At 46.6% G+C, this 25,244-nt stretch overlaps 1 protein-coding gene across 4 annotated transcripts in view; it reads left to right on the top strand.

The window, feature by feature from the left end:
• agap3 (ArfGAP with GTPase domain, ankyrin repeat and PH domain 3) overlaps positions 1-24,838 on the top strand; it is a 202,928-nt gene extending 178,090 nt beyond the window's left edge. For all 4 annotated transcript variants that reach the window (XM_066682583.1, XM_066682584.1, XM_066682581.1 and 1 more), the window contains 5 exons: positions 2,416-2,570; positions 5,029-5,119; positions 6,894-7,116; positions 23,211-23,466; positions 24,023-24,838. In XM_066682583.1, the coding sequence (XP_066538680.1) occupies positions 2,416-2,570; positions 5,029-5,119; positions 6,894-7,116; positions 23,211-23,466; positions 24,023-24,238 (941 nt within the window). In that variant the 3' untranslated portion in view covers positions 24,239-24,838. The remainder of the gene's footprint in view (positions 1-2,415; positions 2,571-5,028; positions 5,120-6,893; positions 7,117-23,210; positions 23,467-24,022) is intronic.
• The last annotated feature ends 406 nt before the right edge of the window (positions 24,839-25,244 follow it).

The raw sequence follows: 25,244 nt of genomic DNA, 5'->3' as shown, positions 1-25,244 counted from the left end.
AGAAGCTCTGGTTTTTAGCCGTTTTCACTCTGTTCTCTTTCTTCTCCGTTTTTACTCAGTGCTCTTATTTCTCCGCGCTCGTTGTGTCTGTTTCACTGAGTTTAACCTCGTCTCTGCGCTCTCACATAAACACAGGTCCAGCGCTGTGATTGGACAAACTCAGACGAGGGGGCGGGGCCATTCTAAAGTCTCTGCACTTGACGTCAGAAGCAGGCTCGTTTTATCCTGTTTTTTCGGACTTACGCAGCGCACAGAAAACTGACTGGGTGTCTTGTTTCGCAGTGTGCGGGTTGGTGGACTCCAGATTCTCACATTAACGTGCACAGGCACTAAACAAGGGATTTAATGGAGGTGATGGAATACCTCATATCATTGTGAATGTAAGAACTCTTACACAAGGAGCACTTTAAACAGACCGTGTGAAAAGTAAGCACAGAGTAGAGTGCGTCTGGCCAGTGGCCCTTCACCCTTTAGTCCTTGATTTAGATACACACCTCCCAGCTCTTCATCGATCCGAGACCTGGAGTCAAGTCCCGTGAATAAATCAGATAATTGAAGATGGTGTAGAGCTAATTGGATTATTGTTTTCAGCTGGAGGCTACAGAGCTGTGCGGAGGAAAGAGAAGCTCCCCGTGCTGTTGTACATCTGTTATTACCTCCGTGCTCAGTTTTCACAGTAGACTGAGTTCAGGCTTCTTTACACGTACGTGGGTGTTCTTTAAAATCTTGCGTCTACGCACAAACTTCGCTCTCCGTCACTAAAAATGGACTCTAAACTTTCCTCGATCCTCTCACTGATCCCCCTCCACTCCGGTCGCCGCTGTGAGAGCAGTTACTTTGATTGCGATAAATATCATTAGCGATATTATCTCCGAATGTATTAAAGCTATTTTGAGGCCCTAATGCGCATGGTAAATGGCAGTGTGTGAAAAATCAATTTTAATTTAACGCAAACCCCCTAATTGGTGAACTTTCCGCCGGCCCGAGCCGACGCGTCCCCGAAACGTCCCCCACTGCTCGTCTAATCGTCATGAACATGTTCAAGTAATCATGGCTTTCAAACGATCAGCACACAAATTAATGCTGAGCTGATGGTTTCTCTCTCACCTCTCACCCCTCGTTGGAGCGGCTCCTTCCACCCCTTCGTCTCGCTTCGCGTCTGTGGTGTGGAAATTAGCGTGACCCAAATTATTAACCCACATTAGAATCCAGTTAGGCACTCGCAGGGTAATGCGATTGGACGATAATGAGATAAAGGCTCTAATGGATGTGTTTACCTTGTAAATGACGCAGTTTTATGATGCCACTTTTCCACGCCAACTGGAATTGATCACAGCAGCTCGGGTTCGCCCTGCATTGGTGTCTGTCTAGCCCTGTGCAGAACCTGGAGCTGGACGTTTTAAAGGGGAATATTCTGACAAAAGATTTTCACTTTAAAAGTAAACGTGGAGCCGACTGGCGTTCTGATTCTGCTCCGCTTCTGACGTCAAGTCCAGAGACTTTAGAATGGCCCCGCCCCCTCGTCTGAGTGTGTCCAATCACAGCGCTGGACCCGTGTTTATGTGAGAGCACAAAGACGAGGTTAAACTCAGCGAAACAGACACAACGAGCGCGGAGAAATAAGAGCACTGAGTAAAAACGGAGAAGAAAGAGAACAGAGTGAAAACGGCTAAAAACCAGAGCTTCTGCTCCTCGCTCCTCACTGCTGTGCGCTCGGGGTCGGGGTGAACAGCGAGCGGCTCATTATCATTTAAAGGAACAGGTGCTGAAAGCGGGCGTTCTGAACAGGGGCTGTTTACACAGGGGGAGAACACTGCTGTGGGGCTCGTGGGGTTTGGACCAAAGCAGGTCACAGACGCTTCATTAAGAACTAGAATTGTCTCCTTTATCATGTGTCCCAAGCAGATATTTGCCATTATACTTTTACTCAGTTAGGGATTTACGTCCCCTTATGTCATCCTTAAGGGTTGGGCACATTCACCCTCACACACTATGCACACATTAATCTGGGCTCAGTTTCTCAAACACACCTTAGTGTAAAGATGATCTTATCAGGGAGAGCGTAAAGGTTGTTGCTAGCAGATATTTCTGAGGGCATTCGATGCAAGATCATCCTCTTTCATGAAGAAAGGGAGAACGTCACAGAAAATATGTTCAAAATTATTTTTAAAAACAAAGAGAGTGTGGCGTGACGGTGGCGCGGCTGCTGCAGAGTCATAGTCTCATCTCAGCTCAAAGTCTGTGTGGAAGCCCCACCCCTTGAGCTGATGGGATTGGTCCCTGAGGAGTGTGAGGTAGGAAACCCTGGCTGTCTGAATCCGTGTGTTTGAGACCGCTCCGAAAGGCTCGGCCGCCGCAGCGCTGTGTTGCAGCAGTGAAATGTTTTCTAATTCAGTGTGTGGTCTTGTGTTTCAGAGCAAGAGGAGTCCTTTGAGTTCGTCATCGTGTCGCTGACGGGACAGATGTGGCACTTTGAGGCGTCCACGTACGAGGAGAGGGAGCTGTGGGTCCAGGCCATCGAGAGTCAGATATTTGCCAGTTTACAGTCGTGTGAAAGTATCAAGAACAAGGTAAATGTCTCTTACTTGGGTTTTAAAGGTGTAATGAAGAAGGAACGGTGGTCCCCTGGCGGCCATTTTTCACATGATATCATTCTATAACCCAGGATCCAGAGGTGGACCGTAGTGAAGTGAATGTGATGGTTACTGTACTTTAGTAGTTTATTGTGTATCTGTAGTTTACTGGAGTAGTTTACTTTGGAGACAGTTTAACTTCACTACATTTTAAAGTCAAATATCTTACTTTTTACTCCACTCCATTCTGAGAAATCTGTCGTTACTTTTGTCTGAAGCGGTGCTTAAAGAAATATAAACGTCCAAACTAAAGAAGAGCGTAACGCACCAATCGGGTTCCAGCGCTGTGTTAAAGAGGCGGGGCCCAGACAGAGCTCCTCTCCGGGTCAGCGCCAGCGGGAGAGCGTGTGACACGAGGACGGAGGAGAATCTGAACCCGCCCCGGCCCCGACACCCCGTTAATTACAATTATTATTATTAAAGTTAAACTCGTGACTAAGTTACAGATAAATCTTAAACCAAACCTGTTCACGAAGCTGTAATTTCACAGCAGCTGGGTTCTACCTGATGGACACAGTGTGCCTCGGTGTTTAATGCTTTATGACACTTTTAATAGAGATCAGTGTCAGAGTCATTAATGACACTGTAGTGAAATGTTGCTGAAATTGAGGGAGACTCTGAAGTGTTTTTATCTGAAAAGAGGCCATTCACCAGAGTCTTTTTACAGAAACGATACCAGGGCGTTAGAGCCGTAATAACCATCATACTTTTACTTTTGATCCTTCAGTACACTTTAAGACAAATACTTTTTAGTACTTTTACTCAGGTACTATTTTACCTTGGGACTCTGTACTTTAACTCAGTACATGGTCTGAGTGCTGCGTCCACCGCTGGCGGTAATTGATCGATTGTGAATACTTCAAACACAGGAGCGGTCCAGAGAAACCAACCCGTCACAATGAGCCCCTCCCTCAAACGAGTCCAGAATCAGAACCGAGTGTGGGTTTACGTCTTTGGGAAAAGTGTGAAAAAACCCAAACACACTTAGTACAACTGCTATAACTCTACAGTAAAATAACGTCATTCTTTGATGATTTCTTCTTCATTTTCAGGAAAAGGACCAACATTTCAACTGTGTTTTAAATTAGAAATGTTTTATTCGCTTTAAAATCCAGGAATTGTTTGTTTATTTATTTATTTATTTATTCTTTTTTCCCTTTGTTTGTGGTTGTGATGTCACTACATGTAGCTGTTTGGTGTCCTCTGATTGGTTGAACTCATCTGCAGCTGATTAATGACCTGTGTGTTGTTGGGATACATTTTGAAGCTTAAAACATGCTAACTACGGAGGAGCAGGTCCAAGCAATAAACCAATAAATAAACAGAAAAACAATCGTTCAAAAACAAATAATCGTGTATGTTATATTTCTGGGTTTTTTTTTAATGATTTTTATTGTTTAAATGTCTGTTTAAATCTTTGACTTTATTTATTTACATATTTATTTTGAAAATGTGTGTTTTTGTGTATTATTTTATATTTTCCTTTCCGTTTTGTTGATTTCTCGTTTATTAATTAAAATATAGTCCGTAGAAACACACATTTTTTAAAATAAATAAATGAACACAGAATTCAACAAACAGAGAAATAGAGAAAAACAAAACCTAATTTAAACAAGTGATTAAAGGCTGTATTGTGTTATTTTTATGTGGAAAGTAAATTACGGAGTGATTTCTTTTCTTTTATTTAATTTATTTTGAATTGTAACAGACCTGTTCCTCCGTAGATAAGACACAGTGGCTGATGATGTCATTGATAATAAAATAATGACAGAAACTGCATGATACAACTTCTGTTAATATGTCAGACCTGGTCTGGAGCTGTGTGAAGCTCTCTCTCTCTCTGGAGCTCTCTCTCTCTCTCTCTCTCTCTCTCTCTCTCTCTCTCTTTCTGTCTCTCTCTCTTTCTGTCTCTCTCTTTCTCTCTCCCTCTTTCTCTCTTTCTGTCTCTCTCTTTCTCTCTCCCTCTTTCTCTCTTTCTGTCTCTCTTTCTTTCTCTCTCTCTCTCTTTCTCTCTGTCTCTCTCTCTTTCTCTCTGTCTCTCTCTCTTTCTTTCTCTCTGTCTCTCTCTCTCTCTTTCTCTCTTTCTCTCTCTCTCTCTCTCTCTCTCTCTCTCTCTCTCTCTCTCTTTCTCTGTCTCTCTCTCTCTCCTCCCTCTCTCTCTCTCTTTAACTCTTTTTTCTGATCTCGCGGTGTTCAGACAGAAGTGGTGCACTGTTGGAAAACTGTTATTAATTCTGACAGGTTTCAGAATGTGAAGCTAAACAGCCCCAGAGACACTGGCTCATTTTCATACTTATACCTCACGTCTCATCTCCTCTCTCTCTCTCTCCCTCTCCCTCTCTCTCCCTCTCCATTTCCTCTTTGTGATCTCTGACTTAATCTCCCTCCACTCAAGTCTCGATTAGGGAGCCAGAGCGATGCCGTGGCCATCCAGTCCATCAGGAACGTGAGAGGGAACAGTTTCTGTGTGGACTGTGACTCCCCCAGTGAGTACAGCTCATTTCACCTCGTCTACTCCAACAGCCTTCCGCTCAGCCCTTCGTATCTTCCAGTTCATCGTTGTATCATTTTATAGTGCGGGGCATAACAGGACTTATTTCCTATTAACATCCAGCAGTTTCCGAAGCAGCGGTGAAGACCACCCTGCGCTCACAGCAACGGCACCACTGCACAAACAGAATTAAAACATCAAAGAGTAAACTGGGACAGTGGCACGCGAGTTGGATATTTAAGTGCCATCTATCGTCCAGCAGAGGGCACTGGAAAGAACACGTAATGATAGATGCACTAGTATTTTTAGCAGTGTGTGTTGTTGCTTGACGCTATCTTCCGCTTCCACTGTTACGTTCCAATGCTCAGGAAAACAAAGGCCAATGACGGTTAAAGCACCCAGTGTTGGTTCTCGCTCTGTCCCCAAACTAATGAGGGTGTGTCAGATGATGACTTTTAAACTAGAACAACCTGAATATCCCATCATTCATCGAGGTGACTTCTCAGGAAAGTTCTTCAGGAGAACACCAGAAACAGCCCCCTGTATAGAATCGTGTTCTAATGCACAAAGCCCATGCACATTAGCTTCACACCTCAAATACATGGTGTCTTTAAACTAGCTGCTGGGTCTGATCCATGTGTTACATTTTCTGACCGTTTTATGTTAAGTAAAAAAGGTTGGTAGGTGGATTGGAAACTCAAAAGTGTCCATAGGTGTGAGTGAATGTGTGAGTGTGTGTCGCCCTGTGAAGGACTGGCGCCCCCTCCAGGGTGTGTTCCTGCATTGCGCCCAAGGATTCTGGGTAGACTCCGTACCCACCGCCGCCCTGAACTGGATAAGGGTTACAGACGATGAATGAATGAATGAGTGGCGGTGGCTGGTCTTTCAAGGAGGGGAAGCTCAATTTCGGACTACATCATAAAATGTGTGGGTTTATTTATGCGTAAATTCTGCCCTCCGTTCCTTTTTAAGAAAATGATCTGTGACCCTGTCGTACCAACAAGGCGTCTTTTCCAGGGACTTGACTAGTGTCCTCTCAATGGCCAGCAGAGCTAGGCTTAAACGGCCTTGGCCCATGTGAAGTGTGTCCGCCTGTGCTCCCACGGATCTTTACACCAAAGGATCGCTGATTCGTTCATTTCACTGTCAATCAAAAAGGGATTCAGCCTCAGACAGATCATCCAATCATCATGCAGAAGCTGAGCGTCCGGGCCAGCCGAGCCCACTGCCCCATAGACCCCCAGAGACGCTGAGCGTCCGATGGGCGGGACAAAGCCCAGCATTTATCCAATGACTCTTATCGTTTCGCTGCTTCGCTATTGAACTCTGTGGAACGTCCTCACTGTTTAAAGCACTGTGAAGCTGTGGGAATGATTGAGAGGAAAGCCGCGTCTTTACCAGTGATAAGAAGCTGATTCTGAACAAAAGTTAATCGCATTGTAGTGAATATTTATTCAATGACATGTACACAACAGAATATATTGATCACTTATTTTTTTACATTTTACCCACAACCCCAGAAACCCTCTGTGTCTAATGTCAGCTCTTGACGAGGAGGAAGAGTAATGTTTTCCATCTTTAGTGAAACTCAGGTTGTGAGAATGATATTTTAAAAATATATTTAAGTTTTCCACTCTGTTAATTTTTTCAAATTTAGCCTGAAACCTCAGTCAGAAACCTGACCTTATAAATGTTACATGGACAGTGTCTGATGTCTCTTCCTGTGTTAAATGTGTTAAGGTGGGTGTGTTCTGTGCTATTCCCCGCAGACCCAGACTGGGCGAGTCTCAACCTGGGAGCGCTGATCTGTATCGAATGCTCAGGGATTCACAGGAACCTGGGCACTCACCTCTCCCGAGTGCGCTCTCTGGACCTGGACGACTGGCCCGTGGAGCTGAGCATGGTGATGACGGCTATAGGGAACGCCATGGCCAACAGCGTGTGGGAGGGGGCGCTGGAGGGCTACAGCAAGCCTGGGGCCGACAGCAGCAGGTAAACCACGGCACGGTCTCAGTTCTGTAGATGAACTGTGATTTGGACAGAGGTCTGTTTGATGATGTAAATAACTGTGAGGTGAATATTCAACTGGACACAACAGAGCTCTGCCACCGAGGTCAAAACTGCACCACTGACATAAACACACACACAACGGCTATTAGAAATTGCATTATGTGAGTGTGTGGGTGACTGGGTGAGTGTGTGACACTGTCCGCAGGTGTGAGTGACTGGGTGAGTGTGTGGGTGACAGGGTGAGTGTGTGGGTGACAGGGTGAGTGTGTGAGTGACTGGGTGAGTGTGTGGGTGACTGGGTGAGTGTGTGGGTTACTGGGTGAGTGTGTGAGTGACTGGGTGAGTGTGTGACACTGTCCGCAGGTGTGTGTGTGAGAGTGACTGGGTGAGTGTGTGACACTGTCCGCAGGTGTGAATGGGTGAGTGACTGGGTGAGTGTGTGAGTGACTGGGTGAGTGTGTGACACTGTCCGCAGGTGTGTGTGTGAGAGTGACTGGGTGAGTGTGTGACACTGTCCTCAGGTGTGAATGGGCGAGTGACTGGGTGAGTGTGTGAGTGACTGGGTGAGTGTGTGAGTGACTGGGTGAGTGTGTAACACTGTCCGCAGGTGTGAATGGGTGAGTGTGTGAGTGACTGGTTGAGTGTGTGACACTGTCCGCAGGTGTGAATGTGTGAGTGACTGGGTGAGTGTGTGGGTGACAGGGTGAGTGTGTGAGTGACAGGGTGAGTGTGTGAGTGACTGGGTGAGTGTGTAACACTGTCCGCAGGTGTGAATGGGTGAGTGTGTGATACTGTCCGCAGGTGTGAATGTGTGAGTGACTGGGTGAGTGTGTGGGTGACAGGGTGAGTGTGTGAGTGACTGGGTGAGTGTGTAACACTGTCCGCAGGTGTGAATGGGTGAGTGTGTGAGTGACTGGGTGAGTGTGTGATACTGTCCGCAGGTGTGAATGTGTGAGTGACTGGGTGAGTGTGTGAGTGACTGTGTGAGTGTGTGACACTGTCCACAGGTGTGTGTGTGAGTGACTGTGTGAGTGTGTGACACTGTCCACAGGTGTGTGTGTGAGTGACTGTGTGAGTGTGTGACACTATCCGCAGGTGTGACTGTGTGAGTGTGTGACACTATCCGCAGGTGTGAGTGTGTGAGTGACTGTGTGAGTGTGTGACACTATCCGCAGGTGTGAGTGTGTGAGTGACTGGGTGAGTGTGTGATGCTCTTTTCAGGGCGTGTTCCAGCCTTATGCCTAATGTTTCTGGTTCAGGTTCTTGACCCACCACAACCATAAGATGAATGGATGGATGGATGCATGGATGGATGGATGGATGAATGAATGAATGGATGGATGGATGGATGGATGAATGAATGAATGTTTTCTCTCTGGACCAGTTGTAAATACTTCAGAACCCTTCAGGTTTGGTCACCTCTGAGTGGTCATTTCAGCTGGCCTTTGTGTTGGAGTCAGTGTCAGAGTGTGTTAAGTGAGGTGTTTCAAGTGAGTTTTTTCAATGAATAGATGTTAGCCCCACATCTCTCTCTCTCTCTCTTCCATAGTGGAGTCTCCTAGTTGTCTATTGAATGGATCCTGCGTGGCGGCGGCAGCAGCCGAGCGCTTTTGACTTGATGAAAGATTATTGATGCTGATATCCCCCTCTCACACTCCAGTCGGCAGGGCTGGCTGGCCGGGGGAGCGAATGTTTTTCACTGTCAGGAGACTCTGATGGCTCACGGCATCCTAAAGCCTACCCCCCCACCACCAACCTCCCACTCACTCCCTCACTCTTTCTCTTCCTGCTCACTCACTCACTCACTCCGTCAGAAAGGAAAATCTCATTACCGTCATAACTGATTTCCCTTAGTCAAAGAAACTCGGTGGTGGATATAAATCAGTGTTGTTTGTTTCTTTTCATGTTGGAGAACGGCGTGTTTATGGTAATGTGGGATCAAATGTTTTTCGATGCATTGTGTTTCTCTGGGATTCTGAATAGGGCTCGACTGATTGTAGGGGTCTGGATTTTCCTAATGTCTGCTGCTAGCGAACATCATTTTCTAAAGACACAGATCAGCTGTAACATCAAGACGACCACCCCCAGAAACATCAGCCGTAATAATACCGTGAGCTCCGCAAGAGCCGTACGCTGTTGTGACCGTTTATTCTTGTGTGTTGGTGTCTGCGTTGCTCTGCAGTTACACCACCCCACCACTAGGGGCTGAATCTCAAATATCTTCCTCTACACTCTGTAGTACACAATGTAGTGGAGTAATGTTCATAAATCTTTAAAGTGCACTATTTAGGGAACAATGTTTACATGAGGTGCCAGGAAAATATCTAATACAATGCGGCAGGTTTTTCCCACGTAGTAACGCTTCTCGTTGAGGTATTTCTCCTTCGTTACATTTTTTATTCCTCACTGAAGCCCACCCCATGTCTGAGGACATCTCTGACTCTGAATGTGCTGCTGTCTGCGTCTCTGTGTGGAGGAGAGAAGCTTGTGTTCCTGCACTACTTAGGTTCAGCATAAACAATGTCCGTCCAACTACTGACCAATTGCAGTTGTTGCGTTGTTACGTTTCTGGAGAGGTATGCGTGAGGCTATGTCGTAGGCTACATCGTAGGGTAGAAATTGGGCTTTAGGGAGGTTTTACATGTCCAAGTTCACATTCCCATGAGCACCAGTACCCACCCTTTCAGCTGTGTGTGCCACAAGACCTGTGTTTTGGAGATTCTCTGACAACAACATTATGACCATCACAGTTTGCCTCTTGTCAAAGAGGCTGAGAGGACAAAGATACTCAGAATTCAATGCACTTTTGATTTTAGATGGAAAACAGTAAAAATTACAGAGCAGTGGGGGCATCAGGGGCATCACCGAGACCCACTTCTCTGGTTCTCTTAAAGACATTCATTTTTTCTAATTGTTCTGAACTAAATTCAGTTCAATTCAGTTTTGCCACCATCACCTTTAAGGTCTTTTAAAGGTCTGTGCTAATCCAGCGTTCAGCTTTGTTTATTTTTCTGCTCTGTTGTCTGTCAGTGTCCTGCTGACGGATTTATTTAGCGCTTGTCACAGAGGTGGCATGTGGCAGTGTGGTGACTGCAGCTGTGTTATGTCTGAGCTCATTCCCTCATCCACTGACCAGAAAACTCAGAGCCATAACAGGAATAATATTAAACCCAGAACACTCAGAGGAGTCTAATATAAACTGAACTTTAGGTACACTGTAACTGTATGTAGGAGTAAACGGCTGTAGCTGGTGTGTGTCAGTATTTCGGTGCTGTAACTGTATGTAGGAGTAAACAGCTGTAACTGGTGTGTGTCAGTGTTTAGGTACTGTAACTGTATGTAGGAGTAAACGGCTGTAGCTGGTGTGTGTCAGTATTTCAGTGCTGTAACTGTATGTAGGAGTAAATGGCTGTAGCTGGTGTGTGTCAGTATTTCGGTGCTGTAACTGTATGTAGGAGTAAACAGCTGTAACTGGTGTGTGTCAGTGTTTAGGTGCTGTAACTGTATGTAGGAGTAAACGGCTGTAGCTGGTGTGTGTCAGTATTTCAGTGCTGTAACTGTATGTAGGAGTAAATGGCTGTAGCTGGTGTGTGTCAGTATTTCAGTGCTGTAACTGTATGTAGGAGTAAACGGCTGTAGCTGGTGTGTGTCAGTATTTCAGTGCTGTAACTGTATGTAGGAGTAAATGGCTGTAGCTGGTGTGTGTCAGTATTTCGGTGCTGTAACTGTATGTAGGAGTAAATGGCTGTAGCTGGTGTGTGTCAGTATTTCAGTGCTGTAACTGTATGTAGGAGTAAACGGCTGTAGCTGGTGTGTGTCAGTATTTCAGTGCTGTAACTGTATGTAGGAGTAAACGGCTGTAGCTGGTGTGTGTCAGTATTTCAGTGCTGTAACTGTATGTAGGAGTAAACGGCTGTAGCTGGTGTGTGTCAGTATTTCAGTGCTGTAACTGTATGTAGGAGTAAACGGCTGTAGCTGGTGTGTGTCAGTATTTCGGTGCTGTAACTGTATGTAGGAGTAAACGGCTGTAGCTGGTGTGTGTCAGTATTTCGGTGCTGTAACTGTATGTAGGAGTAAATGGCTGTAGCTGGTGTGTGTCAGTATTTCAGTGCTGTAACTGTATGTAGGAGTAAATGGCTGTAGCTGGTGTGTGTCAGTATTTCAGTGCTGTAACTGTATGTAGGAGTAAATGGCTGTAGCTGGTGTGTGTCAGTATTTCAGTGCTGTAACTGTATGTAGGAGTAAACGGCTGTAGCTGGTGTGTGTCAGTATTTCGGTGCTGTAACTGTATGTAGGAGTAAATGGCTGTAGCTGGTGTGTGTCAGTATTTCGGTGCTGTAACTGTATGTAGGAGTAAATGGCTGTAGCTGGTGTGTGTCAGTATTTCAGTGCTGTAACTGTATGTAGGAGTAAACGGCTGTAGCTGGTGTGTGTCAGTATTTCGGTGCTGTAACTGTATGTAAGAGTAAACGGCTGTAGCTGGTGTGTGTCAGTATTTCTCTGTGGTCTAAAAGCAGAAATGAAGAATTTTGTCCTCTAAAGAAACAAGTAAACTGCTAAAGCTAACGGCTTAAGGGGGTGCTTCTGAATCCATTTAGATAAAGCTAATCATGTCCCTGTACAGTCTGTTATTAAACACTTTTTAAAGTTTTAAACAGGAAAAGTTCAACTTTGGTATCAAACATCAGTACACACAACCGCTAACACATTAGTCCGTCACCATTGTAACGTTTCCAATGAGTCGCAGTGGAGTGATTAGCAGCTGGACAAAAAGAGGACAGTGAGACACTTCTGAATGGAAGACAGTAGCAGAAGGAAAAAAAGACCTTGACTATCAGCAAAACAATCATCCGGCCGTTACTATGTGTAACCGCACTCAATTCTTCTCTAGTTAGAGCTGAAGAGAACGTGAACAGATGAGCGCAGCCCAGCCGCCGTGCATTCGCTCAGGATTTAATATGATTCATTATCATTATTATTCTGATGAATAGAAGCGATCGATCAAGGAGTTCTTCAGGTCATCCATTAAACAGATTGATAGATTTATGATAGATTTACTCAGTGTGTGTCATAAATTAGTCTGCGCTCGTAAATCTAATGTGACCAGAGAGAGAGAGAGAGAGAATAAGTGTGTGTGTGAGAGAGAGAGAGAGAGACAGAGAGAGAGAGAGAGAGAAGGTATGTGTTAGAAAGGAGTAAGTGTTAAATTAGCAGTTGGCAGAGATGTGTTTTTAAGGTTGGTCTAATTACCTGGCACCTTTGTGTAGAAGAACTGAGAAATTTACACTTTACATTTTCTCTCTCTCTCTCTCTCTCTCTCTCTCTCTCTCTCACTTATTCTTTTGCTATTCTCTTTTTTCTCTCCTTTGTTTCATTGCTAGCTCTCCTTGAATTTATTTAATTGCTCTTCTCTCTATTTTTATTAACTCTTTGTCTCACTTTCTTTTTTCCTTTAAATCCTCTTTTTCTGTCTTTTATCTCACGATGGTGCAGCAGGTAGTGTCTCTGTCACAGCTTCAGGGACCTGGAGGTTGTGGGTTCGAGTCCCGCTCCGGGTGACTGTCTGTGAGGAGTGTGGTGTGTTCTCCCTGTGTCTGCGTGGGTTTCCTCCGGGTGACTGTCTGTGAGGAGTGTGGTGTGTTCTCTCTGTGTCTGCGTGGGTCTCCTCCGGGTGACTGTCTGTGATGAGTGTGGTGTGTTCTCTCTGTGTCTGCGTGGGTTTCCTCCGGGTGACTGTCTGTGAGGAGTGTGGTTTGTTCTCACTGTGTCTGCGTGGGTTTCCTCCGGGTGACTGTCTGTGAGGAGTGTGGTGTGTTCTTTCTGTGTCTGCGTGGGTTTCCTCCGGGTGACTGTCTGTGAGGAGTGTGGTGTGTTCTCTCTGTGTCTGCGTGGGTCTCCTCCGGGTGACTGCCTGTGAGGAGTGTGGTGTGTTCTCTCTGTGTCTGTGTGGGTTTCCTCCGGGTGACTGTCTGTGATGAGTGTGGTGTGTTCTCTCTGTGTCTGCGTGGGTTTCCTCCGGGTGACTGTCTGTGAGGAGTGTGGTGTGTTCTCACTGTGTCTGTGTGGGTTTCCTCCGGGTGACTGTCTGTGAGGAGTGTGGTGTGTTCTCCCTGTGTCTGCGTGGGTTTCCTCCGGGTGACTGTCTGTGAGGAGTGTGGTGTGTTCTCCCTGTGTCTGCGTGGGTTTCCTCCGGGTGACTGTCTGTGAGGAGTGTGGTGTGTTCTCCCTGTGTCTGCGTGGGTTTCCTCCGGGTGACTGTCTATGAGTAGTGTGGTGTGTTCTCCGTGTCTGCGTGGGTTTCCTCCGGGTGCTCCGGTTTCCTCCCACACTCCAAAAACACACGTTTTTAGGTTGATTGGAGATTCAAAAGTGTCCGTAGGCATGAGTGTGTGAGTGAATGTGTGAGTGTGTGTCGCCCTGTGAAGGATGGGCGCCCCCTCCAGGGTGTGTTCCTGCCCTGCACCCAATGATTATGTCCCTTATTCGTTTCTATTTTTTCTTTCACTTTTTTACTTTCTCTTTTTCTATTTTGTTTCTGTCTTTTCATTTCATCTTTCTTTTCTTGTCCATGTAATTTTTTCCTTGTTTCCATCATTCATTCTTATGCTCAGTCAATGTGGAAGTGGAGATGAATAGAGATTTAATGGCCTGAGAGCAGATGTGTGTGTGTGTGTGTGTGTGTGTGTGTGTGTGTGTGTGTGTGTGTGTGTGTGTGTGTGTATAAACTGTATTTCTTTTACAAATTAATTACTCAATTATTGGACAAATTGATAAATGGATAATTAATCTGAGGAATGGTCACAGCTCAGATTTCAGCCTCGTCTCTCCGTCACGTCTTCTCTCCTTCTGTCCACAACCCCCCAATCTTTGACTTTGTGTCCTGGAGGTTCACACAGATAGCTATCGCTCATCAATGTGCGCCTCACTGTCTCTCACATACACACACACACATACACACACACACGCTTGCTGATGCCCCCTGGCCAGTACAGGCAGCAGGCCTGATGAGGAGTGCGATCCTCCACTTTGTTTCAGAAATAATTTGCCGGTGTGTCGCCCCCACAGGGCAGCAGCGGTAATAAAAATGAATCACACCACTAACCTTACCCCTCCTTTCCCCAGCACTGTCCCCTGATTTAACCCTTTCTGCCAGACCCCAGTAATGCACACAACCTCTGTGCTTTAAGGCAAGGGTTTCCTACCTCTGTACGACCATGCACTACACGACACCTGACAAATAAGCATCTGGTTTTGCTTTAAAGTGACTTTAGGTAGTATTTTTACTTTAGAATTAAAGTTTCAAAATTATTGTGATGCTCCACTGAGCTGTAACTGGGAAAATGGAGCCTCTGTCATTGCCACACTGGGCTCAGCACTGCAGAAACTGCACTGTGTAACTTTCAGGGTTTACCCTCCCTTTCCGTCCCCCGGGACTGTACAGTAAAGGAAAATTACACTCTGAAAAATTAGGGGGAGACCAGGAGAAAAAATATTAAATCTTACCAGACGTTGCTGTAAAATGACATCATCATTATTATTTTTCAAATTTTCCCGTCCACCTTAAATGTTGCAAGCTCACTAAATTTAGGAAATGGATAAATAAAATGTGAAGGACTCCTTTAAAGTTATTCAATAAAGAATGCTCAAAAGTTGGGAAGCTCCACCTTAAATGGTGCAGCAGTTACTAGTTCTGACAAGTGTGAGGTCAGCGTTCTGATTGGTTAGTGTGAGGGCAGCATTCTGATTGGTTAGTGTGTGGGCAGTGTTCTGATTGGTTAGTGTGAGGGCAGCGTTCTGATTGGTTAGTGTGTGGGCAGCGTTCTGATTGGTTAGTGTGTGGGCAGTGTTCTGATTGGTTAGTGTGAGGGCAGCGTTCTGATTGGTTAGTGTGTGGGCAGCATTCTGATTGGTTAGTGTGTGGGCAGCATTCTGATTGGTTAGTGTGTGGGCAGTGTTCTGATTGGTTAGTGTGAGGGCAGCGTTCTGATTGGTTAGTGTGTGGGCAGCGTTCTGATTGGTTAGTGTGTGGGCAGTGTTCTGATTGGTTAGTGTGAGGGCAGCGTTCTGATTGGTTAGTGTGTGGGCAGCGTTCTGATTGGTTAGTGTGTGGGCAGCGTTCTGATTGGTTAGTGTGAGGGCAGCGTTCTGATTGGTTAGTGTGTGGGCAGCGTTCTGATTGGTTAGTGTGAGGGCAGCGTGCAGATTGGTTTGTGTGAGGGGAGCGTTCTGATTGGTTAGTGTGTGGGCACCGTTCTGATTGGTTAGTGTGAGTGCAGCGTTCTGATTGGTTAGTGTGTGGGCAGTGTTCTGATTGGTTAGTGTGAGGGCAGGGTTCTGATTGGTTAGTGTGTGGGCAGCGTTCTGATTGGTTAGTGTGAGGGCAGCGTTCTGATTGGTTAGTGTGTGGGCAGTGTTCTGATTGGTTAGTGTGAGGGCAGCGTTCTGATTGGTTAGTGTGTGGGCAGCGTTCTGATTGGTTAGTGTGAGGGCAGCGTGCAGATTGGTTTGTGTGAGGGGAGCGTTCTGATTGGTTAGTGTGAGGGCAGCGTTCTGATTGGTTAGTGTGAGGGCAGCGTGCAGGTTGGTTAGTGTGAGGGCAGCGTTCTGGTTGGTTAGTGTGAGGGCAGCATTCTGATTGGTTAGTGTGAGGGCAGCGTTCTGATTGGTTAGTGTGTGGGCAGCGTTCTGATTGGTTAGTGTGAGGGCAGCGTTCTGATTGGTTAGTGTGTGGGCAGTGTTCTGATTGGTTAGTGTGTGGGCAGCGTTCTGATTGGTTAGTGTGAGGGCAGCGTTCTGATTGGTTAGTATGAGGGCAGCAGGCACATTGGTTAGTGTGAGGGCAGCGTGCAGATTGGTTAGTGTGAGGGCAGCGTGCAGATTGGTTAGTGTGAGGGCAGCGTGCAGATTGGTTAGTGTGAGGGCAGCGTGCAGATTGGTTTGTGTGAGGGGAGCGTTCTGATTGGTTTGTGTGAGGGGAGCGTTCTGATTGGTTTGTGTGTGGGCAGTGTTCTGATTGGTTAGTGTGAGGGCAGCGTTCTGATTGGTTAGTGTGAGGGCAGCGTTCTGATTGGTTAGTGTGTGGGCAGCGTTCTGATTGGTTTGTGTGAGGGCAGCGTTCTGATTGGTTAGTGTGTGGGCAGTGTTCTGATTGGTTAGTGTGAGTGGTTAGCTAGTGAACAAACTAATGTAACACTAAACTGGATACACAGCAGAATAAAAGCTTCACAATAAATAATAAAAGAATCCAAAATGGCCGCTGCGCTGAGTGGGTGTGGCCTGTCTGCTCGGGTCAGAGCTCATTGGCTGTTGAGCTCCTCGTGGGCTTTTTGACTTTCCTCGAACTCGACCGGGTGTTTCTGCGTGAGGTGGTGAAGCAGATTAGTGGTGTTTCTCCGTTTTGTTGTGACAGGGGTCTTGTGTATCTCACGTGTCACTGTGGTCTGTTGTACGTCTGATATTTTGTAGTCTCTCCTCTGCCACAGAGACGCTGTCCGCCACACGGCTGCTGCGTCTAAAAGATGCATGTAATGAACGTACTCTGTACTATGTGCCACTGCATGACGTCATTATATAAAGAAGTTGGAATATTGCTATTATCCTGAATACGGAATGTTTTTTTATCCTTTTAAAAATGACATAATTGTGGAATGATGCCATCGACAGCCGTAACACCAGACTAGCCCAATGCAGCCTTTCTGCCATAGCACTACAACATTCTACGACAGCTGTGTGTGTGTGTGTGTGTGTGTGTGAGAGAGAGAGAGAGACAGAGAGATGAAGAGAGAGCACATATTGGGACCAGTTTGCTGTCTTTCCTCACTGTTGAATGACGGCAGTGTGTTCATACGGCTGCCCTCACTTTGTGACCCTCCCTCAATAGGCTCCTCTCCCCCAAGAGAGCCCTCTGTGGGCAGGGGGGGGGCGCCGTCAGGGTGTGTGTGTGTGTGTGTGTGTGGGAGGGGGCCAGTGTTTGTGTGGAGGGTGAGTAATTATCCCTGTTTGTCCTGCTGCATTGAGGTGCGCTCATGTGTTGCTGACTCGCTGGGCAGGGCCGGCCAAATCATTCTGCCATTCTCCACTTTATTAGGTGCAGGGCGTTCGGAGACTTCCTCACCCTCCAGCCACATCTCCTCTCTCTCTCCCCCCTCCTTTATTCATGTCTTTCTCACACTCCTTCTCTCATTCTCTCCTTCTGTACCCTTGACTTTACCGGTTCATAAGCAGGATGCCTTTACGCGGCGCTACTTTACGTTTGTCTGTGTGTCTGCCGTCACTGGAACACATGACGGTCGGGTTCAGAGACTGAAAGTGATGAATACGTTTTTCTCCTTTGAGATGGAGTCAGTTTCTCTCTCTCTCTCTCTCTCTCTCTCTCTCCCTGTAGAGTCCCCTCTCCGTCCCCTAAGCAACCCTGCAACATGGAGCAAGCATCTGTACCAGGCTGTTTTCTCTCTGTGTGTGTGTGTGTGTGTGTGTGTGTGTGTGTGTGTGTGTGTGTGTGTGTGTGTGATTTTAAGGGGTGGGGGGGGCAGCCATGGGCCTGATTTCCTGAATGTAACCCCTTTTCTACCCCCACAAATAGTGTCCTCTCTGTCTCATCACTCTTTTTCTCTGCCCTCCCCCCTCTCTCTCTCTCTCTCTCTCTCTCTAACCCCCCCCCCCCTTATTCCCCACCCCTCTCTCTCTCTCTCTCTCTCTCTTTTGACATGCTAAAGCCTCTCATTTTATTTTCCTTCCTCCTGCCGAGAGGAAGTGTCCTTTTCAAGGCGTCTCGGTTTTCTCCCACAGCCCTCGGCTGCGGTGGACCCTTGTTTGTTTTTGGGGGGCTCTGTTTCAAACAGAAGGCCGAGGCGGGATTACCGCTCGACTCTTCCTCCCGTTTCAAGTGGCCGAGGCCGAGGCATTTGAGCTGCCTGCCGCTGCCTCTTCATCGTCTCTTCCTTCTCCAAACACCGCGGAGGGGGGCTAAGAGCGGAGGTCCAGTGTGGACGGGGGTCCTCCGACAGTTCCGCCGTCTCTTCTCCACCCTTTCGGAGGTGCTGAGGGGTACAGTGTCCATGCGGATGGTGTATCGGTAGTCCATGAAAACATAACCGGCCCCTCACCTCTGCTGCCTCACTGGGCATCCTTAGTGTTCTCCTGCAAGTGTGTGGAGCTGTCCAGTGAGATTATATTAATACCATTATATTTTCAGCCAAGACCAGTTTAAAACCACCTCCATGTTTCTCCTCTCAGCTGCACTCACCACACAGGGGCACTTTACAGTTCTACGATTACAGACTGTAGTTCATATGTTGCTCTGCATACTTTGTTAACCCCCTTTTACTCTCATTACTAAGCTCAGGACCCCCACAGAGCAGGTGCGATGTGGTGGTAGGAGCCAACGAGGGACAGAGAGTGGACACAGGGTTTAAAAACTCCAGCAGCACTGCTGTGTCTGATCCACTCTACACCAGCACAACACACACTAACACACCACCACCCACGTTATACCTGCTCTGTGGGGTCCTGTGGGGGTCTTGGTATGTAGTTTTGTCAGCATTGAGTGTGGGGATTTTTTTTTTTCCGTGAAAAAACTATAGGGGAATGCTGCTGTGTAATTGTGATGCATCATGGGTAGCTGAATTGTAGGAGAAGTGTGTGCCAGGTTGGGAGAGCTGACGGACTCTGAAGTGTTTGTGGTTAATGACTCTGGGGCGTCTTGGCGAACGGCGTTCCGCTTCATTACGCTTGTGTCGAGCCCTTCATCTCTGTCCCAAACCGCACAGTCCAAACGTCCGGGGCCTCTCTCTCTCTCTCTCTCTCTCTCTCACAGTCATCTCCCTCACTCCATGCCGCCCTATGTTTTCTGTGAAGGGAGCAAAGGAAGGGAAAGATAACAATGGGGTGGGTCTCTCTCAGCACCTCTTCAAAAGAAAAACAAGCTTTGAAAGACTGACTGCTGAAGGGGGGGGGGGGGGTTGTTACAGCACACACACACACACACACACACACACACACACACATTGGAGAGCAATTCACTGTGGCCAGAGTCTATTCAGTGCCTTTGTGGCCTTGTTCTTGGTAAAGAGCAGCCAGGGATTTTTAAGGCAGCGCTGTAAAAGTGGTGGTCTTCTTAATTAGCTCGCCCCATTGTTGCAGCACTGACTTTCCCCAGTCCTTGTACAAAGCGTTTGCACACAGGAAATTGCTTGTGCCACCACAACAAAAAAGATGTTTGCATGCTTAAACCCATCCCTTTGTCTTCCCTACGGCAGCATTACAGCTCTTTTTAATATTTAAATCTGACGTGGAGGTAGGGGATTAGTGCTGAAGCGGGATGTCGCAGGAGTTCGTGAAATTGACTGGTTGCTTGACGCTAATGTTACAACAGGCTGCAGGACTTTGGGACTGAGCTTGTCTTCTGGTGTCTAGAGTAAAAACTGGGGGTCTTAAAGGGCACACATTCCCTCCTTCTCCACAGTGGAACACAGTTCTGTTTCTTAATGAAACGTCTGTTTGGTCCAAACCCCACGAGCCCCACAGCAGTGTTCTCCCCCTGTGTAAACAGCCCCTGTTCAGAACGCCCGCTTTCAGCACCTGTTCCTTTAAATGATAATGAGCCGCTCGCTGTTCACCCCGACCCCGAGCGCACAGCAGTGAGGAGCGAGGAGCAGAAGCTCTGGTTTTTAGCCGTTTTCGCTCTGTTCTCTTTCTTCTCCGTTTTTACTCAGTGCTCTTATTTCTCCGCGCTCGTTGTGTCTGTTTTGCTGCGTTTAACCTCGTCTTTGCGCTCTCACATGAACAACGCTGTGATTGGACAGACTCAGACGAGGGGGCGGGGCCATTCTAAAGTCTCTGCACTTGACGTCAGATGCGGAGTAGAATCTGAACTGTTCATTCTATTCTGTGTTTTCTGACTTAGGCAGTGCACAGAAATTTGACCGGATGGTCTTGTTTCTCAGTGTGTGCGTTGGTGGACTCCAGATCCACACATTAATGTGAACAGACACTGAACGAGGGAATTCTTCACAGTTTACTACATTTAATAGAGACTACATTTTTAATATGCATTAATAATTATTTGTAATATTGAAAAACACACGTTTACAACCTCTTGTGTCTTAATCATCACAGTTTAATTCATTTGGATTAATTTATTTCTGTTTATTTAATATTATTCTGTAATTCTTTTTATTTTTTTTAAAGAGAATAAAAATAGCTGTTCTCACTATAGAACATGGATTGATTTAAATTTCACTGAATGGACACAGCCTCTCTCTCTCTCTCTCTCTCACTCACTCATGATATCCATGGTTTGCACTCTCCTCTAAGCGTCTCTTCTCTTTTTATTTCCTCTCATTTCTCTCTCTCTCTCTCTCTCTCTCTCTCTCACACACACACTCTCACTTTTTTTCTCTCTCTCTCTTTTTCCCCTCTCTCTAATGGCTCTGGCGGTTGACATATCGGCCGCCCCCCCGTCAGAAGAAGCAGCCGTTGATTTGGAGTCTCCTGTTATTGTCCGAGAGATAATGAGGGGGCGTGGCCCCATTTAGACACCATTGTCCCTCCAATCAGTGCTGCTGTAATTAACATGTGATACGGAGTCTCACCATTTGGCTCGATTCTGTCACCTCAGGAGAGGTGGCAGTGGATGCTGTTAGGCACAAACACCTAATTAGTGCCAGAATTAGCAAGCGCTAAAGCCCAGAGTCCTTCACTCGCAGGGAGGGTGCTGGGTAAAGTAGTGGTGTTCACTGCTGTGGGGGGGTTATCTGCACCTCGGCGTCTATCAGCTGTGTGCTGTTTGTTGTTTACCCGCCGATTGGAGATGTTGTGAATGTGGTTATGTTGAGGGCCGTAAGGACGGACGTCTCGAGGGAAAGCCATCAACCTGTCTCCACAGCCCACTCTCCAGCTCTATCGCTCTCTCGCCCTCTTCTCTCTGTCACTCACCCAGCCCGGCCAAACAACGAACCCTTTCTAGTCCCCTTATCGCCCGCCACACAGGGTCACCGGGTCACCGCTGCACTGAGCATGCTCCAAACGGCCGACTATCGATCTCGATTCTCTGAATAGGGCCCAGCGTGGAGAGGAGGGGTGTGAGATCAAGAGGGACAGATAGAAGTGTGAAGCTCCAGCACCGAGTTGAGCTTCATTCTGTCGTCAGTCTCCTCGCTCTCGCTCTCGCTCACTCTCTCTTTTCTTCGGCCCCTTCGATCTGGCCGGCTGCCGGCGGCCCCCCGAGGCTTGAAGGGCCAGCGTAGATTGGGCTCCTTTGTGGGGATCCACGGAGCAAGAGTGACAGCGGTGACAGCAGCGATAAAAACATGCCCCCCTCCTTCCTGTATTGTCCACCGCAGACATCCTGTTCACAATGTGTAACCTTTCGATAGCCGACCGGGCATTAACCCTCGCGCTGCTGACAGAGGAGAGCCGTGGAGGAGGCAGATGGACGGAGAGTGTGTGACTCTGATCATCTATAGGTGTGAAAACCAAACCAGTACCTGATGTTCGGTCTTCATTACAACATCACGATAGTTTTAGTCTGAGCTCTGAAAGGCCGGAGGGGGCACTAAGGGGGTCTGTGTGGAACAGTGGGAACAAGGAGTTTGAATAGCATTGTAGATGTTTGTTATTGATTATTATAAATAGATGCAAGGGGATGGGTTTGCATTTCATGAAAAGATCTTTATTTTAAATTTGATATAGATATTATCATGGCATTAATCAATGAATTACACACTCATAACACCCTCACCACTACACCTGTAGCCCTTTTTGTTAGTGGTAATAACATTCACCTGTCTATAGCTCTTTGTTTCTGTTAAAAAGTATTATCATGTTGATGTGCTCTGGGTCGAGGCGAGAATGTAGCTATCTGAGAAACACTGTTGCTTAAAAGGCTGGAGTCTCGGTTAAGCTGCAAGTTCAGATGTCTTTGTTTTAGTTCTGTCATGGGACTCTATGAAGTGGAGTAATAGTAGAAAAGCTAAGTTTTTGTCCTCATCACTTTATCGAAAAGTCACGTCCATCATTACTATAGAGTAGTGACCTAAACGCTTCAGACACTTTTGGCTGAGAGTTTAGTCGAGTTAGAGAGGGTTGGGAAAGCTGTATACTGAAAAAAGAAGGAAGCTGTGGAACATTTTTGCTGACCTCAGTGTTGTCCCTTGTGTTTACTGGCGTGTCTGTTTACAGAAAAAATAACGTCTCCATTATTTCTGGAACGATATGTCGGCCACAAATAATGTGCTACTGTGACAGACCTAGGAACATCTAGAGCAGGGGCAGTTCATTAAAATTCATTAAGGTCGAGTTAGAACATCTTCCCGAGCCAAGGTCCGGAACGTAATGTATAACCTGCGTATGATCAGTGCCACATCCTGTACATTGACGTATCCTCATAGTTACAGCATTATTTTATGTCGTTAACAACTGAATTTCAAATTAAATTCTTTCAATTACATTTCAACATATTTCCAAAACATTTATAATTAATTATAAATAACAAATTCTCTAAATACAAATACTTTTTTTCTCATTTCAAGTAAAATTTATAAATAAAACAATGATTTTGGAAAAACTGCATTTTTTAAATAAAGTCCCTAGTGACTTTACGGCTTTCCATAACCAGCGATCTGATTGGTTCTTATTGCTGAAGGGCGGGACTTTATCCGTAAACAGAATCCATGTTCATCGTTCATCGTTCTGGTTTGACCTCCCACAGCTCTGTCGTCCCGAAAGTGTCCCAAACACTGTCTTCAAATTTAAACAGCATTATTTTATCAATCACCAGTCCAGGTCCGGATAGGACAGCCGTCTATTCGTGACCCCTGATCTCGAGGTTTGATGACCTGCCGTGTGAATGTTTGCCTAAGGTCATGTGTAGTCATTGTTGCTGCACAATGTTTAACTATGTCTTTGCAAAATTTCAGACTAAAACTAATTTCTGATAAGTATCCAACGGCAACAGCTGGTCTTCGCTACTGGGGCAATGTCTATCAAAAAGCTTTTTACAGTTTCAACTGCCTCTAAGATCTGTTATTGTCCAGTGACCTACAGTCAGTGTTCACTGTGTCTCTGACGTCCTCCAGGGAGGAGAAGGAGCGCTGGATCCGGGCGAAGTATGAGCAGAAACTGTTCCTGGTGGGACTGCCGCAGTCAGATGTTCCTCTGGGGCAGCAGCTGCTGAGGGCAGTGGTGGAGGATGATCTGAGGCTAGTGGTGCTCCTGCTGGCTCATGGCACCAAGGAGGAGGTCAACGAGACCTACGGTGACGGAGACGGACGCACTGCCCTGCACCTGTCATGCGCCATGGCCAACGTTGTCATCACACAGCTGCTCATCTGGGTAAGGATCCGTGTCTGTGACCTTGGGACGAAAGTGGACATTCAGCAGTTGAGGTCAACACCCCTTCAGGTGGTTTGTTCAACTTTGAATGCAGCCACTACGTTGCGATTACATAACACTGAGATCCCCATCGGTAAATCGTCTAAATCAAAACCTCACACATACTTTTGGACACAGTATTGTCCCCAAGAACAGATTCATCACAGTCTTCTGCAGCTTCTTCCTGATGGAGCTCAGAACCAACGCAGCGCCCAATAAACTCCTCACTTTTCACATGGCTTCATTTTTTGGTTATTTTTTATTGAATAAAAATAACATTTCAAATTTAATTCTACAGTTACTTTGATAAGTCAAAAGAGCCAGAGAATGTATGAATTGCAATTCTACAAAAAAGGGTAGTGTCGCAGTCACACAGCTCCAAAAACATAAAAACATATTGTTATAGAGATATTTGATAAAATGATGTATATATTAATATTGAATAAGTGCCTAGCCCTGTTTTCTAAATTTCATGAATATGTTGATTGTTTATATCTCTCTCCTGTCCTCTGTCCAGTACGGCGTGGATGTGAAGAGTCGCGATGCCCGGGGTCAGACGCCCCTCTCCTACGCGCGGCGGGCAGGGAGTCAGGAATGTGTCGATATCCTCATCCAACACGGGTGCCCCTCCGACAGCGGGGGTCTGTCCACACCCACGGCCATCCGGCACAACCCCAACATCAACAACAACAACGCACAGTGTGAGCTCAACCGTAGTGTCAGTATCATGTAGGACGACCTCCTGCACTTACCTGAACCCATACTCTACGCCTTCAGTGTCCCGGTGCCCTGATACTGTGACTTCTGTCCCCGCCTCCAACTGTGTCCACATGGTCTCGCCATGAACTGCCACTGTTTGCCGTGTCACCTCCAGGTCTCCTTTGTGAAACTCCATCCCTCGGCCAAGACACGGTGGCCCCATTTTGCTGACCATTGCTACTGTGTCGAGTCTAGACTTAACTGTGTAGGCGCAGATGTGCGGGGTCACCCCACTCTACCGTAACTTGTTGTTGTTGTGACGGACCCTAATATTCGGACTGAATCACCATCCCAGTAACTCAAGTGTGTTGGAGAAAGGAAATGTTGGGAGTGTACGAAGAGAATGTTCGAAAGGTTCCGTTGATATTTCACAGTCTGTGTTTCCTACATCTTCAGTCAGAATTCTGTGGAAGTCCATTTCCAGAAATTGAGTAAATCCAGTAAACACAGGTCAGTCATTTAAACAATAAAATGACCTTTGTCCACTTTATCAGCTCCACTGACCATACAGGAGCACTCTGTGGTTCTACAATTACTGCTCTGCATACTTCGTTACCCCCCTTTCCCCCTGTTCCTCAGCGCTCAGGACCCCCACAGAGCAGGTGTGATGTGGTGGTGGATCATTCTCAGCGCTGCAGTGACACTGACGTGGTGGTGGTGTGTTAGTGTGTGTTGTGCTGGTGTAGAGTGGATCAGACACAGCAGTGCTGCTGGAGTTTTTAAACCCTGTGTCCACTCTCTGTCCACTCTGTGAGACACTCCTCCCTCGTTGGTCCACCTCGTAGATGTAGAGTCAGAGACAGTAGCTCATCTGTCGCTGCACAGTGTGTGTCGCTCGTCCTCTAGTCCTTCATCAGTGACACAGGACGCTGTCGGCTGGATGTTTTTGGTCGGTGGACTGTTCTCGGTCCAGACACTGAGGGGTTTAAAAACTCCAGCAGCACTGCTGTGTCTGATCCACTCTACACCAGCACAACACA

This window comes from Hoplias malabaricus, chromosome 10 (assembly GCF_029633855.1).
Source record: "Hoplias malabaricus isolate fHopMal1 chromosome 10, fHopMal1.hap1, whole genome shotgun sequence".
Classification (NCBI taxonomy): domain Eukaryota; kingdom Metazoa; phylum Chordata; class Actinopteri; order Characiformes; family Erythrinidae; genus Hoplias; species Hoplias malabaricus.
This window is presented reverse-complemented; position numbering and strand designations above follow the sequence as displayed.